Here is a 17,911-nt window from a genome sequence, read left to right as displayed (position 1 = left end):
ACTTGCGCTATTTCTGTAGACAGATGGGGTACTTCCGACCGATGTATCTATATTAATTTCCCCTCCTTTTACTTTATAGTTAGATATTTCCGTAGAGTATCTTTTACTTTTCTTTAATACATATATATATCTTTTACGTACCTTATTTATATGCTAACAGTTATAAGCCCGGCGTTCTAATAAATAAAGCTATTCCGATAGATCCTATAGCTTGAAGACAGTCAAAATAGCCTTAAGTCTATAGCGGTTAGCTTAGTATTATTAGCTATATCCGCCTGCTTTATTTATAATCGTTATTCTGTTATTCCGTTAATCAAATCGCTTAATCCTATCTCGTTTAAACGCTCCTTATTTAATTAGTCTGTTATAGTCGGTTCTAATAGATTATTTCCCTGTAGTCCTAGTTAGTTAGACGATAGCCTTAACTACGGCATTGCCTATAATAGGCTATACGATCCTTACCATACTAAAAGAATAGCGTTATTAGATCGAGGCTATTATATAGATACCCTATACTAACTAGGTCTCTGACCTCGTTAATCCAGACCTTAAGGAATCTAAACGTCCTTAATAGCTTGAATCCTCGGAACCTCTAGAAGAAGGTGACGACGATAATGCCTGGAATCATAAGTTTAAGCTGTGGAACGTAAAAGAGAATAAATATTAGTAATAGCAACGAGGTCTAGCTATTCTTCACGACTATATCGCGAAGATAGTAAATCCTAACCTTAAGGATTAGTACGCAGGGAAGAAGGAGGTTAAAGATATCCTGATCGCCTTAAAGGACTATCTTAAACCTACTAACGCTGCCTAGAAGTCCCTAGTTAAGAAGAGATAGGAAGGATATATATAAAATATACGGAGGATACCCTATAAGCGTTAGCTTTTGGACTTTATATCGCTATACCGAGATTCTAAGACCTATAGCGTTAGATCTTCAAATACTATAGAGAATTAACTTAACGCGTTTTTCAGGGCTATCGGTACTATAACTCTGGAGTAGTTAGAGGCGCGTTTTGCAGAGATTTTAAGGGAAGATAAGGAAGATAAACCTATTATTAAAGAGGTTATAAATGAATATACGGTTTAGTTACGCTATAGATATCCCTATAGGCTTAATAAGAAGCCTATAGCGTTATCGTTTTATACGGCGACGTTCCTAGGAAAGGATAAAGATAGTAGATAGTAGCCTATTAATTAGGAAGGTTAGTAGTAATAGAGAAAAGAGGATTCTTCGGTAAGGGAATTGATCTACGATTACATTAAGATAGGAAGAGCTAAACGCTACTGCTATCCGTGGAGTAGCTGCCCGAATATTAATCCGACGCGCCGCTAAAAGGGCTTTACGCCCTCGAAGGAGGTAGTAGAACGCTACGACCGCGTTATTAAGAGCTAAAGTGCTTCTAAGTAAAAGAGATTTAAGGAGTATATTAAACAGAATACCGATAAGGCGAAAAATAAGGTAAAAGAGACTAAAGCTAAGTTATTAGAGAAAGATTAGTCTAAGAAAGTATCTAATTTCGTTAATAACGGGGAAGAGGATTCTAACGATAGCTTTTACGATATATATTTTACCTTTAATTTCGTGGGAAAAGAGGTAGTATCGTCGACCTCGCTATCAGTTTTCTCGCTCCTATAGACTAAATAGATAGTTAGTAACGACTTATTTAATTAGTTATTAATCGATTCGGGGTCTCTAAGGCATATAACTAATTAACGCCACCTACTCGAGGACTTCTAGCCTGCTACCACTATCGTTAGATTTTAGATAGGTGGCGGTACCTCTAATGTAGTAAAGGGGTATAGCACCCTACGTCTTTAGGTTAAAGATATGAAAGGACGTCCTTATACTCTTATACTAAAGAACGTGGCGTTTATGGATGGATACCCTATAACGCTGCTAGTAACACGCAGGTTATAGAAGGATTAGAACGCTGTTTTTATAACCGGCAGAGATATCTTAGTAATAGACCAACGTACCTGTCTACCGTTAATTAACGTTAATGGCTAATATACCCTTAAACCGACCGATAGCACGCTATAGCGCTTATAGTAGTAATAGTAGAGCTATTTTAATAGCTCGAGGGAACTAAAGCCTATAAGCGTGACCGACGCCCGTTTATAGCATAAGAGGCTAGGGCACGCTAACCCTTAAGCACTAGTATAGCTATTAAAAGGGTGCGTAAGAGGTATCGTGGCTTTAAAAGGAAGAGCGGCACCTTTAGTGGTGGACTACGAGGCTTACGCTATTAGTAAGGTAAAAAGGATAGTATCGCGATGTCTACCTACCTATAGGCTAATAAGGTCTTTTTAGAGGATTAACGTGGATCTGTTTTCGATAGATCCTGCCGCTAACGGCGACGATACTATTACCCTATTCTATAATCTCTACACGTATAAAAACGTGACTAGAACGATACTAGGGCATAAATATATACTATCCTCGATAGCTAATTTCGAACTCTTCTTATAGAGACAGTATAGGCTGCTTATTAGTGTAATTAGACTCGACGGAGAGAGGGTGCTATAGAAAAAGCTGGATAACTAGTCTTTAGATCGTGGTATCTTGCTAGAAAGATCGGCTCCTTATATAGCCGTATAGAACGCTAACGCCGAACGGTATAGGGGTATTATCTTCGCTATCGTGAGGGTATTAGTAGATGCCTTAGGCTTCTAATAGGATCTATGGCCAGAGATTATTATAGTAGCCACTTATCTGTATAACCGGATTCTACGCAGGGATTTAGGCTAGTAAACCCCCGAGGGAGCACTAAACGCGTGGCTATAAAAAGAGGGTATCGTTAGCTTTATAGCCGGAACCAATCCCTTAATTATGCACCTAAAGAGGTATAGTTATAAGGCGTACGCGTTAACTGCTGACTACCTACGAGGAAGGTATAAGAACGAAAAGCTCGCACCGAGGGTATATATCGGTTATTTAATTGGTTACGAAGGCACTAATATTTTTCGGATTTAGGTGCTAGAACTAGGGAGGATCCTGCATATAAGGGACGTTGTATTCGACGAGTTAGTCCTTTATAAAAATAGGGGAGAGGAACCTAATATACCTTTAGAACTGTATAAAGAGCTTAATCTGCCGTTGGATTAAGGGATTCACGATCCTTTTAGCGTTATAACGGATATCGTCGATTTCGGTATACCTGTGGTAACGTAGTAGAACTCTATAATAGAGGCTTTATAAGAGGGAAGGAGGCGTTAATAATAGCCTTAATCGTTAAGATCTAGGGGGGTGGCCGGCGGTGGTAGTAAAGGATTAAAAACCACCACTAACGCAAAAACCACTGAAAACGCCTCTAAAAACTAACAGGTTACTGACTAAGAGGTATCACGTGGAACGGCTGCCACAGCGGTGGCAGGTATAGTGCCTGCCGTTATGCCTACCGTTATTCCTGCCGTTAGTTCTTCCTCTTTAACTGCTATTTTACTATCCTCTTTAATGAGAGCATTAATTTTACCCTCTTTAATAACCTCTTCTTCCTCTTTAAGGCCTATTTATACGCCCTTTTCGCCACCTCCTAACGATCCTGTAATTAAACGCAGCGATTAAGAGGAATCTAACGATACTAGCGGATCTACCTCCACCTTAAAGGAGGCTATAGGCGAGGCTACCGATAATACCATCGGAATAGAATTATTATCACCTGACTAATCCGTTATTAAAGAGGCCACTGCTACTACCACTACCGCTACTCCTTAAATAACTAATCTATAAGCAGTAACTCTATCTTTAGCAGCTAAGTCTAATCCTACTACTATTACTGCTATTTAGTCCTAATAACTAACCTCTTATTCGCCTGCTTTAGCTTTAACGGCTACCCCCGTAGGGAGGCCTGCTCGTAATCGCCGACCTCCCTCTAATTATAACAATTACGTCTCCTACTATAATAACACCTTCGAGAAGCCGAAAAAGCCGCTATTACGCCGCGAGATACCTAAGGAACCGTTAAATTAGTCTTAGATACTAAAGAGCCTATATAAGCTGTAATAGCTTAGGGTAGCCGTATAAGAGGTAGATACACTTAGGTTAATAGGCACCTTTAAAGTAGTAGAGCTGCCCTAAGGAGGGTAATATGCCTTAGACCTTAAATAGGTCTTTAAGTATAAGGTTAACCTGTCGGGGTACGTTAGTAAGTTTAAGGCGAGGTTATACGTGCGAGGCGATTAATAGCCTGAAAACCACCTTAACGCCTATACTTCCACCCTCGCAGGAAGGACCTTTAGATCGTTAATGGCTATTACTGTCTATTTTGATCTGGAAACACGTTAGCTTAATGCCGTTAACACCTTTACTAACACCACCCTTAACGAGGAGATCTATGTTAAGGATCCGCCCGGCTAACCGCTGCTTTAAGTAGTAAAAGGCATAAAGAGCGACGAGGACCTTAAGGCTATTTTAAAGCTATCGCGACTACCTTCACGCGGTATATAATGCCTGCGTAGGGCGTTATATAGTCTTCGGCGTTCCCCTAAGCTATAGCACGAATAGCTCTCTTCTGTTTTAGGTAAGTGCGACCTAAAGTAACTGACCGAAGACGATTACGTCTTTAAAAGTGAGGAACTAATCGTCTTCTTCTACGTAGACGATATTATTCTAATCTATAGAAAGGAATATTAATCTGCTACTAATTCTCTTATATAACGGATATAGTAGCACTTTTAAGTAAGGGACCTAGGCCTACTTAAATGGTTCCTAGGGATTAAAGTGGTTTAAGATCGCTAATAACGTCGGCTATAGCTTTCCCTTGAGAACTATATCACCGAAAAGATGAAGGCTTTCGGGATAGATTTCCCCGTTAGTGGGCGTAGGGTTAAAAGCCCTCTTACTTTTCCTAACGTTTTATAACCTATAGCCGAATAAGCCTCTATAGATTTAATCTACCTATATCTACAGAAGGTTAGTTCTATTAATTACGCGGCCTGTTAGACCCGGCCTAACGTATCTAAAGCTGGTTTAAGGCTTACCGAGTTTAACACTAACCCGTTAAAATAGTATCACGATACCGTAGATAGGTGTTTAAAATACCTGGCCTTAACTAAGTCCCTATACCTTTACTTTAGACCACGCGATAACTACCTATAGCACGCACTTTACTATACTTCCGACACGGCGTTTAGGGATAACCGTAAGACTCGGTATAGCTCCTAGGGCTACACTACACTATTATTTAGTGGCCCTATAGACTAGAAGGCAAATAAGTAAATAAGCATTATAACCTCTAGTACTAAAGCCGAGCTTATAGCACTTTCTGCTATTACTAGGCAGTATATCGCGATAAGGCGTTTAATTAAGGACCTGACCTTAACCTTTAAAGAGGAACTACTAACGATATACTACGATAACGACTAAATAAGGATCCTATTAGAGACTCCACGCCCTTAGGTTATATCTAGATTAAAGTATTTAGATATCCACGCCCTTTAGATTCGATAGGTCGTTTAATAGAAAAAGGTCCTAATTACCTGGATCTTAACCTAAAAGATAGTCAGCGATAGGCTAACTAAAGTATTTTCCCCGTAGAAATATACGGCGTTTATATATCTATTAGGGATAAAGGTCCTAAGCTAGGGGGCTTAAGGTAATTTATAAGAGGCGCGGTGCTGAGTTTAAAATCTATAGCCTAGATTAACTGTTTTTAGTGCCTTTTAGATTATGATTTAGGCACCTGTTTTTACACGTTTTTAACGTTTTTAGGCATAAAAAGAGTGCGCTTTTTAATAAGCCGTTCTTTAATCGTTGGATTAATATCTAGGCCTCTATTTTACCCTAGATTTACGGCTTTAATTAAGCAGAATAGTCAGGATTAATCCTATAGTTCTGGGGGGGTGTGTTAGATGCCTATAGCCACCTTATCGGGGTATGACTTACGCTATTTCTGTAGACGGATAGGGTACTTCCGACCGATGTATCCACATTAATTTCCCCTCCTTTTACTTTATAGTTAGACATTTCCGCAGAGTATCTTTTACTCTTCTTTAATGCACACATATATCTTTTGCGTACCTTATTTATGTGCTGACAGGTACGTTAAGGTTTACGATGTCGCCTGCGTTTTTTTATATAAAGTGTACATACAAAATAGGTGCGGTATATATATATCTTGGCGGCGGGTTCATGGCCCCACTAAAATGTCACGTTTGAGGTCTCGATATTGAAACGTGAGGTCTCCCTATTGAGTCCCTATGTTTTTTATCTTTTGTATGTCTTAAGTACCTGGTATATAAAGTACCTTATCTGGCCAGTCCATAAGCAAAAGGAACAAAGTAGTCTTAACAATTTCCCACTATAATTCCTTGTTTCGGAGATGTACTTGCTGTGGTTATTGTATTGACCCCAGTCTGGCTAGGTACATTGGGTACACCAACTGAAACTCGGTCATCTCAACTCCTCACTCCCCCTCCTGATCATGTCCGCTAAAGCATCGTCATCCCCTAGAATTCATGTGGCCGCATCCGAGGCTAAACGTCTTGTCCAAGACATTCTCCGCGGAAACGGTGTGTCTCCAGCCCACGCCGCCCTCGTCGCCCGTTGCCTCGTAGCCGCCGACCTCCGCGGCGTAGACTCGCACGGCATCAACCGCCTCCCGTCCTACGTGGCACGCATCCGCCAAGGCGTCATGAACCCGTCGGCACAGCCCGTCCTACGCCACGTAACGCCGGTAGTGGCGCACGTGGACGGCCAGAACGGCTTCGGCTTCGTAGCGGCGCAGCGGGGCATGGCGGCGGCCATCGAGGCGGCCCGCACGTACGGCATCGGCATGGCGAGCGTGTCGCGCTCTAACCACTTCGGCATGAGCGCCTGGGTCGCGCAGCAGGCCGCCGACGCCGACATGATGAGCCTCGTCTTCACCAACTCGAGCCCCGCGCTGCCGGCCTGGGGCGGGAAGAGCAGGCTCATGGGCGTGTCGCCCATCGCGTGCGGCGCCCCCGGGAAGAGGACGGACAGGCCCTTCGTACTCGACATGGCGCCGTCGGTTGCCGCGCGGGGCAAGATCTACAAGGCGATGCGGAGGGGGGAGACGATCCCGCCGGACTGGGCACTGGATGCCGAGGGCAAGCCGACGGACGATCCCGCCGCGGCGCTCCGAGGCGTCATGCTCCCCATGGGGGGTCCCAAAGGTTCAGGCCTCGCCATTATGATGGATGTCTTCTCGGGAGTGTTATCGGGGTCCGCATTCGCAGGCCACGTCACGGGTCCCTACGACGCTTCCAAGCCCGCGGACGTCGGACATTTCTTGGTGGCCATCAAGCCAGACCTCTTCATGAGTCTGGACGAGTTTCGGGACCGCATGGCGTACCTGTACCAACGGGTGGTGGGGTCGGACAAGGCGGCCGGTGTGGACCGGATTTATTTCCCTGGTGAGATTGAACAACTTACGCAGGAGGAACGAGAGAAGACGGGGATACCCTTTGTCCAAGCAGAGATTGATGCTCTGAATGAAGAAGCTGCAAGAGTGGGAGTAGACCATGTAAGGGCAGTCTGAGATGTCTCCATCTCTTTGTTTTATTATTATTATTATTATTATTCCTTGGATATGGACCCTACTTCAAGAGGTACATAGTCACGTGGACATATCGGACTAGTGCCTCGGCCCAGCGGCAAACAGCGGGTCTTTTGATGAGGGGCAGGAACACGTCTCGGTTATCGACGCTTATCGATAAGACGATAAGGGCGTCAGAGTGAGGGTTTTAGAGGCTTTAATGGCTTTTCCCTGAGAAAGCGCGGGGGAATCGGTTCATCTCCAGTCTCGTCTCCAGTCTCCAGTCTCCAGTCCCCAGTCTCCAGTCCCCAGTCTCCAGTCCCCATCCGTCCTTCATCCTCGACACTGCACTACTCGATGCTACCACGCTACTACAAATAATATCCGTCCCCGATCCTAAAATCCGGTCAGTAGCGGAATCCGGTCGCGGGTGGGCGGATGAACCTTGCCGTCGACTGATCTTCTATTTGGCCTCTCCCTCATACCCCTCCCTCCATCTCTCTCTCCACTCTCCCGCCTCTCCGTCAGTTCCGCTCCCCACCACGAAACGCCCCGAAACCTTCTACCAAAAACGCTCCGTGTCGCAATTAATCCCTCGAAAATCCCCTCCCGGCCAAAAAATCTCTCGCATCCCAACCGACCGGATTAAATCGACCTTTAACCCGACCGGAACCTCTGTTCTCTTCGCTCCTCTTCCTCATCATCAGAGTTCAATTGGTACGCAAGAGAAAAAGCAACCCTGTGTGTCGGTCGCGATCACTTGCTTTTGCGCCAACGAATGATCAAGACGATTTCATCAACATTCGAAGAATCGGCCCACCCGCCACCATGTCTCCCGCCATCGGGGAGTCATCTGTTGTCAGCGCAACTGCCACGCGACCTGAACATGAGAAGGGAGAAACACAAACACCAGAAGAAATACCAGAAGAAACGTCAACATCCCAAGATGCGCAAGATCCCGATTCGATAGCCCGCCGTCGCAAGCGCGCCACCACTTCTGCCGAGGAAATCGAAAATACAATCATCCACCCGGGTTCCGTCCGTATCAATGTTGAGGGTGCCTTCATCGTTGACCCGGGCTCGTCTTCCCCGAGCCGCTCCTCCTCGAACGGCAGTGGATGCGCTACAAGCGACATCCGCTTGCCCAACCACCATGCAGTCGTGAGCCACATTGCCGTCGATGTACGTTTGAACCACTTTCTTTCTTTCTCTCTTTCTTTCTTTTCCCTTCCCTTTTCCCCCATTACTAACCAAAGGGCGGCACAGATCGGAGGCTCGCTTATCAAACTCGTCTACTTCTCCCGGGAAGCCCACTCCAGAGAACCAGGCGGTCGTCTCAACTTCATCAACTTCGAGACCGACCACATCGACGACTGTCTCGAATTCATGCGCCACATCAAGGACAAGCAGCAGAGGCTCAACGGCTCCCAGCCCGGCGCCCTCTGCGTCATGGCTACCGGCGGCGGCGCCTACAAGTTCTACGACAAGATCCGCGACGTCCTCGGCGTCGACGTCATCCGCGAGGACGAAATGGAGTGCCTCATCATCGGCCTCGACTTCTTCATCACCGAGATCCCCCGCGAGGTCTTCACCTACAGCGAGACCGACCCCATGCACTTCGAGTCCCCCTCCGACGACATCTACCCGTACCTCCTCGTCAACATCGGCTCCGGCGTCTCCATGCTCAAGGTCTCCGGGCCCCGCCAGTTCGACCGCGTCGGCGGCACCTCCCTCGGCGGCGGCACCCTCTGGGGCCTCCTCTCCCTCCTCACCGGCGCCCGCTCCTTCGACGAGATGCTCGACGCCGCCGAGCGCGGCGACAACACCAAGGTCGACATGCTCGTCGGCGACATCTACGGCACCGACTACGGCAAGATCGGCCTCAAGAGCACCACCATCGCCTCCTCTTTCGGCAAGGTCTTTCGCATGAAGCGCGAGGCCGAGTCGGCCGCCGAGGACAACGGCGGCCTGCGCAATACCGACGACCAGCACCGCCGCGAGCGCGAGCGAGAGCAAGAGCAGAAGCAAAATCATCATCCTCACCACCACCACCACCACCCCCTACACCGACAACACCACGACAACCCCGACCAAAACGGCGAAATCAGCGCCGAAGGAAACCTCACCGTGCCATCACCGCCGGAAACAGACCCCGCCGCCACCGCCTCCTCCTCCTGCGACGGCGGAGAAGAACCCCCCTTCACTGCCGCCGACATCTCCCGCTCCCTCCTCTACGCCATCTCCAACAACATCGGCCAGATCGCCTTCCTCCAATCCCAGATCCACAACCTCTCCCACATCTACTTCGGCGGCTCCTTCATCCGCGGCCACCGCCAGACCATCAACACCCTCTCCTACGCCATCAAGTTCTGGTCCCAGGGCCGCAAGCAGGCCTACTTCCTCCGCCACGAGGGCTACCTGGGCTCCGTCGGCGCCTTCCTCAAGCGCCAGCCCCGCAACTGGGGCCGCCGCGGCAGCTTCGAGGCCGCTGCTTCCGTGCCCCGGCCCGAGGGCGGCGCGCTCTCGGGGCTCGAGGCCAGGCTCCGCCAGAGGGCCGAGGGGGGCAAGTCGGCCTCGTCGCCGTCGCCGTCGCCGTCGTCGTCGTCGTACCCTCATGACCACAATCCGGAGATGCAGAGCCTCGTTGAGGATTACGCTGAGGATTCGGGGACGGGCATGTGAGCGCAGCCATGTACTTTTGGGCGGGATTGGGGGCCGCTTTACTTGTCGTTTGCTTTCCTCCGTGCATGCGTAATTTTTTTTGTTTATTTTTTTTTTCATTATTGGCATACATAGCTTTTGTTTTGTGCGGGATAGACAACGATACTCACTGCAATGGGGGGGGGGGATGTTGAGAGCCAGACTTGTACATCTCCAGGGCGGCTATGGGATGGAAGTTATATATACCTATACACATACTTACAGTCGTAATACCAGTTGCATTAGAGCAGACTGAGCAATCATCTTGATTCCTATTTCGTGGCCAAGTCGCGGGGCCGAGATCGTATAAAGACACAACAGGCCTCCGGGGACACAGCCGCTGCATGTTTGTATCACATACAATCTGCCACTTGTTCACTCTGTCAAGGCTCATTCATGGGTTGTGGTGGGAGACTTTCTCTTCATTTGTCTTTATTGTCCTTTGTCTTACCCTTCCACAGCGGTGGGAAACGGGGGACTTGGAGCTACATGAAGAGAAAGAAAGAAAAGAAAAGAAAAGGAAAGGAAAGAAAGGAAAGAGATGAAAATTGGACTTTTTGTTGTTGAATGAAGAAAACCGCCGATTGCACTGTTGAGACAACCTCCCAGTAAGGATACATAAAAGTCATCTCCCCATGGCGCAGACATCAAAATAATACCTTCTCTCGTTTCTATCGTTGTAGGCGTGAGAGGAGGAAAGTAGGTGCTCCTCAGTCATGTTTTTTCGTCCTCCCATGTATCCGTTTCCGTTTCGTGTTTTCTTCATGGTGGTCGCGATATATTCATTCACTCAGGGAAAGGAAAGCGAGAGAAGCCCAGAGACACCCAGGACAGAACAAGCAAGACAAAACGAAGAAGAAGAAAACGGTCAGATATTCAGGGATAAGTGTCAAAAACACACAAAGCAAAAAAAAAATTACTCGAGACATGAACGGAGACCTTGTTGGAAGGCATGTCTTGACCCTGTGCGCCGGCGACGTTCAACGAGCCGAGTGTCTCCGTTGAGTGTAGATAATATCGGTGTTCTGAGGGTAAGGTCCGGGGGGTTGACCTTCAAATTCGGCAGAGTAGCCGGGATGATACAGAGAAGGTTGTTGCTGGCCAGCCGACAATGGAGCGTCGTGAGAAATGGCTCCCGTTTGCGGGAGAGGATAGGCAGTACCAGAGTCCGATGCGGGCGGTTGTATCCTAGGAACAGGAACAGACGGCCAAAGCCCCTGAGCTCCGTACTCCACAGCTCCAGGTGCAGCTGCGTCCGTCGTCCAGTAAGGTGACGGATGGGGATGGGCGGGAGCAGCGGCAGCGGCAGTGACAGCAGCAGCAGTAAAGCCAGCGGCACTTATCGCAGCCGTGCTGTCGGAATGCGGTCCGTTCTCAGGCCCACCAGTAGAAGAGGCTGCCGCGGTGTTGTTGCCCGAGTCAAACGAGTCTTTACTACCATCCTTGCCGGCTTGGTTCTCCGACGCGGCAACCTCGCTCGTCTGATGGAGGTCCCGAACCCACTCGACATAGGTAACAAAGGCCTCCACACGTTGCTTCAGCGAAAGAACATCCTGTTCGGCCAGTTCGTCGTCCTCCAGCGCCGCACTTCGGATGCTCTGCATCACAGCAATGATCGTGTCCGCGTCCTGCCGAATCCTCGCCTCCCTGAACTCGAAAGGCTCCTGGGTGACGGAGCGTAGTGTCCCGAGAATCTTGACGACTTGGGTATGCGCCGTTCGGATAAGATCCAGCGCCTCGGCAGACGAAGAAGGATCCAGAAGATGCTCACGGCTCCGTGCCTCCAGAGGTTCAACGTGCAGCTGTACCTGTCGGCTGAAGAAATCTGCGACGAGCTCCGGGCGGAACGGGCGGTACTGCGGCGGCGGGTCCGGGGACTTTTGCCGGCCCCGACGCGAGCGACGTCCCTTGGATCCGCCGTCGCTTGACCGCCGACGCTTTGGCCTTTGCCTTTGCTTTTGAGACGCGGTGGAAGAGCCAGCCGACTCGGGACCCGCAGTAAGGCCCACGGTGCGCACGTTACTCTGCTGTACGCGGTAGAAAACGGGAGCCGGAGGGCCAGCGGAAGGCCTCTGAGCCTCGTGGTAATGGCCGTCAGCCATCGGTGCGGGGAGCGCTGCCGTCGTGAGCTGCTGGATCTGAGGTGGTCCTTCAACCAGCGATGGCGCGTGTATCGAGGAGCCACAGTTGTTGTGTTCTTGCGTGGCGATGGCGTTCTGCCTGAACTGGACGGGACTCCAGACATAGCCAGGTGTGGAGTCGGCGACGCCAACGCCAACACCAACGTTCGCCGTCCAATTCACGCCGTTGTCTTCACTCTGGGAAGCTTGAGTCTGGTCGCCACCTGGCCCGGCCGAGCTTGAATTCGTTGGTGGCAGATACAAGCAGTTGACCTGCAAAGAAGACATGTCGTTCAAACTGACAAAGCTGGGATCCAGGAACGCTTCGTACGGTTCCATCCAAGGGCTCATCTCCTTGGGTTGGACAGCGGCGAGAGACATGAAGCAAGAGGGCTGAGGTTGAGGTTGAGGTCGCGCTTCATTCTTGCGAGGGAAGCGGCTGTCGAAACGGCCAAGGGGGGGAAGCATCCCCGAAGGGTCGTCTTGAAAGGAGTTGTTCTCAACCTATGATCATTGGTCAGCGGCAACGGTTTTTGAGAGAAAGGAGAAAGCAAAAGCAAGCACAGACGGGGAAAGACTCACATGGCCGTATAGCGCCTGGCCTTCTGTCCCCGTAGACTGATAGCTGAGGTCCACGGCCGAGTCGCGCCGCAAAAGGAGGCCAAGGGAGTCCACGTCCATGCCGGAGGATGGCGTAGCCGGACTCGTTGTCGAAGGACTCGACAGACAAACAGACGACCTTCGTTCGGAGGAAACGTCCATGTCTGCCGGGAAGGGACGCACACTCGTCAGGTTCCATTGGAGGGTGCAATACGCCTGTCTTTCCGATTCTTGAAGGCGATGCGCACATGTCGACAAATTTTCTTCCGTCAAGACCGTATGGGAGTAATCAAGATGACCTGTAGATCCAAACGACACTTGGATGGCTCGACTGCCAATACAATCTTGCGACCCTTCAGGATCGGGGGGCAACTTGAAGCGGCGACCATACAAGGTGAATAAGAAAGTCCTGCCGTGTCGCTCTTCGGAGTACGCGGGAACCCAGCAGATAAGTCGGAGTGGGACGACGATAGACTGGCCGTTCTTGAGATTAAGGACATAGACCTCATCGGTGCTGATCTCGTTTCGTCCGTCGTCGTAGATCACCACTGGATCTCCGCAGCCGTAGAGGAAGCCGTTGAGAGACTGGCCGTCACAGACCATGATCCCATGATGGTACTGCATTGTGTTGGCCCCGAGAAAAGGGGGGAAACCAGGGGAAACTGCTTGTCCGTTAGGTGTATCCCAGGCAGTGTGTGTTACGACACAGGCCGTGGGGGCATCTCTCTGTCGAGCCAGAAGGGGAGATCGGAGTGGCCGGCCGAAAAGGAGAGGAAGACGAGGCGTTGTCGGCCCTTGAGGGGGGTGAGGTGACAGAGGTTGAAGGGAAAGTGTTTATGGTGATCATAGACAATGGGAACAAAGACAGACAAATCAGGAGGTTGACAGGATATATCCCTATCTTTAGAAGTAGGGACTCGGACGTCGCTGTTATGTCTCGCATCAAGACCCCCCCACCCTAATGGGCCATGCCCCTCCCCCGAACAGGTAAGAAATCCCTGCGCGATGGCATCAACTTGGAAGCGAAGCGTACTACTTTGTACTTTCATCAGATATCGCATCAAGAATCCTGGCTGCCGAGGACTGGACAAGTAGATGAGGCTTTGCTGGATGCTCCGCTGTCCTCTAGTCGCATTAGTGGCCGATCTCCCTTCTCGCGGTCCCCTCTGAGGGGGTGAGTGTAGAGCAAGGGGGTACTCGCCTAATCTGTGATGTCTAAGACCAACCGTGCAGGATGCCTTGAATACTATTATACTCCGGTCGTGCGCCGGTCGTGCGCTGGCCCATGCAAAGTCCGGAACTCCCATGGGCTGAATCTCGTACAGGATAGATCTCGCCTTTCGTTGCGAGCCAGCGACTTGGCTGACCAACACATGCGAGACTTGCAACTTTGTTATACTTCTATTATATTTCCGATATAATTACCTCTCTCTGTACCGCCGCGTACACGGGAGAGCTGCTGCAGGGACGGCTGGTCAACACGGAACCGACGGACACGGAAAGCATGTCGACATGTTTCTCATCGCCGCATGATGTATTTATTTATGTCCAAGTCTGATCTTCCGGACAGACAGTTTGTATACGTTGTAGAAATATTGTAGAAATATAGAACCACTTATTTCGGCTAGATTCGGGGAGGGGCCGAACCATCCCTAACCGCCCTGTTCTAAGCATCGATCTGCCTGTTAGTGGTCCCCGATTCAGCGAGTCAGGAAAAGTAAACAGAGAGGAGAAGTGTAAAAGGTTTGGCAGGCTCATCTGCTTCCCACTCGTGGAATAAATGCGGCGTAACTGGCACTCCCACCCCCCCCCCGGTAGTGGCTTCAGTTGGCCTGGCAATGTAGCCCGTAGTGAGCCCACCAGACGCGTGTATTTCTCAGCTGGGATTTTTGACCGCAGGACCAATGCTGTAAGGTCAACTACGGAGTCCGAATAGATACTGCGCAAGGAGGAAAAAAAAAAAGCCTTTCCGCGCCCTACCGCTTTGTAGTGATGCAAAAGTCTCGTCTTCGGCGCGCCCTTCTTTCGCCCTCAAGGCTAAGGGAAAATCTAATCTCGCTTCCCACTCCCCTTCTCATTCTCGTTTCCCTGATCTTTCTGGGCCTGGCCGTTCTTGTCCTTGTCCTGTTTATCTTCTAGTGGCGGGGCTTTCCCCAGCTTAGTGAGCAACATGGTCGCGAACTCTTCCATCTCGCGCTCTCCGGCCTCGTCCGTTTGGCGCGCATGGCCATAGAGTGACTGCCGCGACCGCTCCCGAAGGTCCTCGAGGGAGGATAAGTCGAAAGCCCAGGCGAGCCCGCCCGTGGCCATGATGCCGACGCTGACGACGTTGAGGGTGGCTAGGCCGAGGGCTTCGATTGCGATCAGGGAACCCTCTGCGTTGCCCTGGAGGCCGGCGGGGGCATGACTCGTGTGGTAGAACTTGGGCAGGGCGGAGATTTTCTTGCGGACGACGGCGCGGCGGGTGATCAGGGCCGAGACCAGCGTGAAGCCGGCACCTGCGAAGAAGAGGCCGAGCTGATTGATGGACCGCGGCGAGACGATACGATTGTCGACCCGAGAGGACGGAGATCGCGAGGATGCGCCGGCGGAAGACGATGGGGAGGGCGTCTGTGCCCCTGGAGGGGTGGCCATGGCAAGGGGCGTGCCGTTGGCAAGCATAAGGATGGGCTTCCGCTTAACCCTGTCTGGGCGTGGGGGGTGTCCGTGTGTGTGGAGAGGGGCCAAAAACTGGGTTCTGAAAAGAAAAGAGAATTTTTCCTATGGGGGAATGAGGGAGGGGAAGGGCAACAGGTGGAGGTGGGTTGGCCAGCTCCAAACCTGTCTGAAGGTCAACGTCCGCGTTGTCCGGATGGACGGTTGACGTTGGAAGGCTGGGGGGTGGGAAGGCTGCAAGGCTGCAAGTTGTTGTGGAAATTGGAAGGCACTGACACTGGGAAAAGATAAAGACCGGTTTACGTAAGTACATACGTCTGACTGTTTTGGTTTGCTTACATAAGGTATGCATGCGGCATGCAGGAACACGGACTCTCTCTGGCCCCATACATATCCACAGAAAGGGTCCATAAAACACCCATTGTACCCACACTCGATCCGTGCCGGAGGGACAGTGAATCATTCCGACCCGGCACAAGGTGGGGATTCCGGGAATGCTCGGACCATCCCCGGTTGACCCCGTTGGGCTTAGCGGACCACCCGCACGCAAAAATAATCCCTGTCCACCTGTGCGCTTAACGCTGCCCACACCAATCAGCGTCATGAATGCTCTGTCGGGGCCTACAAACGGTTACCTGCCCTTGACAAGGTGCATCGACTAGCGCTCACCTCGACTATGTAAGGTTACTGGATCTCACATTCCCATCTCATGGTGAATTGAATAATTGAATGTTAAACCAACCTGACCTGGCGCAGATCACCATATGGGTCTGGACTCCAGCCTGATTGGAATTCACCTGACGAGGCGCTGCGTTATACGCCGCCAAGTTCCAACAACAATAGTATATGCATGTTTCGTACGATGTTTGAATAAACTAACATCAGTATCCATATCCGTCCTATCATGCCATTGTGCATAATCTGTCGCGTTGACCATGTCCACGGTCGAATCTAAGATCGGGGCGGGCCGAAGTCTGAGAGGACCTTTGTCCCCGCTGGATATTACCTTACATTCCTTGGTATTAGGTACGTCTGCCAACGAAACCAACGAAACCCCATGAGACTGCACTGTCCCACTAGTCCTACGTACTATTTATTGGTGGGGGGAGTTTCGTTGCGTTGTAAAACTTCCAAGAGCCCCGTAATCAGGTGTGTATGTACTAAATTAGCGATGAACTTCCATGTTCGGAGAAGAGATGAGCGGATTTCGTTTGCGAGAGGAGTGAAGAGAGACATGCGAAGTATAACGAAGGGGACCTCCGATGACAGAAGATAAAGTGATAGTGGAGCTCGCGGGACTGAAAATGAGGATATCCTACTTAATTCCAGACAGAAATTTAGATCCCCTTTCGAACCCCGATTTCAGATGACTTCAGACGTCAGCCGACGACCTGTCGTGAAGGCACGCACAAAACACAATACGATCACGGGCTCTGTCACATATCACATTGTTCCGGTCAGGTCCACCAGAACATAAGGATGAATCAAAGTACCGTGAAAACTCAACCGATACAACTAACAACTATTATCTTAGCGATCGATCTTCTCCATACCTATTTATCAAAGGTCAGCCAATAAATATAAGAGGGATTCGAGTCTTAATATCAAACACGCAGAATTTTTAGCGTTCAGGAGCAAAGCCTCCTAATATGTACTTAGTCATCAATCCTGGCTTAAAAGGGCATAACCAAAATACGTAGCTAACGTTGATATTATCAGACAGCAAAATTTTACCACTACGCCAAAAGGGATATCCCAACATTACGTAGGGTAATTTTATCTGCCTTATATTCTATTCAACACACCCCCCTAGCTTAGTTAGATAACCGAGTAAGCTAGACTTTTTCACGTTAAATCTTAAACCCTAAGATCGTGTTTTTTCGTCCTTTGACTTACTTCCCGTTTCGAACTCAAGCCAGGTGGCTTTACTCAGCAGGGATTAAGACTCTTAATTATCAGATAAAGCGTAGTCAAAATCGTCACAAGATCGGTCAAAATTGATTGAGGCAATTGTGTACAATTGTAACTGTCTCAGACCGTCAGGGAAACGCTGCCACCGTATTTTATATGGTGCAGATTCTGCAAGCGTCCACCCGGATTATACTCTTGGCAATCCGGCCAATTACGTAACCGAAAAGACTGTGGTCTGTTCGACAGATATTGGGCTATTATAGGGCGCCGCGCTATTCCAAAAAGGGTTATAGTTGTTGGTTGTATTGGTTGAGTTTTTACGGTACTCCGTAAGCTGCGTAAGATTTCATACTTGATAGGTAATGTGACAACTTCCAACTTCTCGTACTGGCAACTTCGCGCAGAAAACCAAGAATGGCCATCCCA

The 17,911-nt window shown here is 49.6% G+C and overlaps 4 protein-coding genes across 4 annotated transcripts; 2 read left to right on the top strand and 2 right to left on the bottom strand.

The window, feature by feature from the left end:
- The first annotated feature begins 6,328 nt into the window (after window positions 1-6,328).
- SODALDRAFT_329565 (Malate/L-lactate dehydrogenase) lies at window positions 6,329-7,648 on the top strand. Its single transcript, XM_028610984.1, has one exon. The coding sequence runs from the start codon at window positions 6,426-6,428 to the stop codon at window positions 7,500-7,502; it is 1,077 nt and encodes a 358-aa protein (XP_028462509.1). The 5' UTR covers window positions 6,329-6,425; the 3' UTR covers window positions 7,503-7,648.
- A 679-nt stretch (window positions 7,649-8,327) lies between these two features.
- SODALDRAFT_285961 (fumble-domain-containing protein) lies at window positions 8,328-10,181 on the top strand (the record flags this gene model as incomplete). Its single annotated transcript, XM_028608510.1, has 2 exons — window positions 8,328-8,681; window positions 8,766-10,181. The coding sequence occupies 2 exons, from the start codon at window positions 8,328-8,330 to the stop codon at window positions 10,179-10,181; spliced, it is 1,770 nt and encodes a 589-aa protein (XP_028462508.1).
- Window positions 10,182-10,886: 705 nt separating this feature from the next.
- On the bottom strand, window positions 10,887-13,795 carry SODALDRAFT_83498 (hypothetical protein). The gene is made up of 2 exons (XM_028615732.1): window positions 12,902-13,795; window positions 10,887-12,823 (listed from the first exon to the last, which is right to left on the bottom strand). Exons 1-2 carry the CDS (start codon window positions 13,541-13,543, stop codon window positions 11,180-11,182), a joined length of 2,286 nt encoding a protein of 761 aa, XP_028462507.1. The 5' UTR covers window positions 13,544-13,795; the 3' UTR covers window positions 10,887-11,179.
- Window positions 13,796-14,494: 699 nt separating this feature from the next.
- Window positions 14,495-15,805, bottom strand: SODALDRAFT_329562 (hypothetical protein). Its single transcript, XM_028610983.1, has one exon. It carries the CDS (start codon window positions 15,578-15,580, stop codon window positions 14,969-14,971), a length of 612 nt encoding a protein of 203 aa, XP_028462506.1. The 5' UTR covers window positions 15,581-15,805; the 3' UTR covers window positions 14,495-14,968.
- Between the last annotated feature and the right edge of the window lie 2,106 nt (window positions 15,806-17,911).

This window comes from Sodiomyces alkalinus (genome assembly GCF_003711515.1).
Source record: "Sodiomyces alkalinus F11 unplaced genomic scaffold SODALscaffold_16, whole genome shotgun sequence".
In the NCBI taxonomy this organism is placed as follows: Eukaryota; Fungi; Ascomycota; class Sordariomycetes; order Glomerellales; family Plectosphaerellaceae; genus Sodiomyces; species Sodiomyces alkalinus.
The sequence above is the reverse complement of the archived record's forward strand: the minus strand, read 5'-3'. Positions and strand labels throughout refer to the sequence as shown.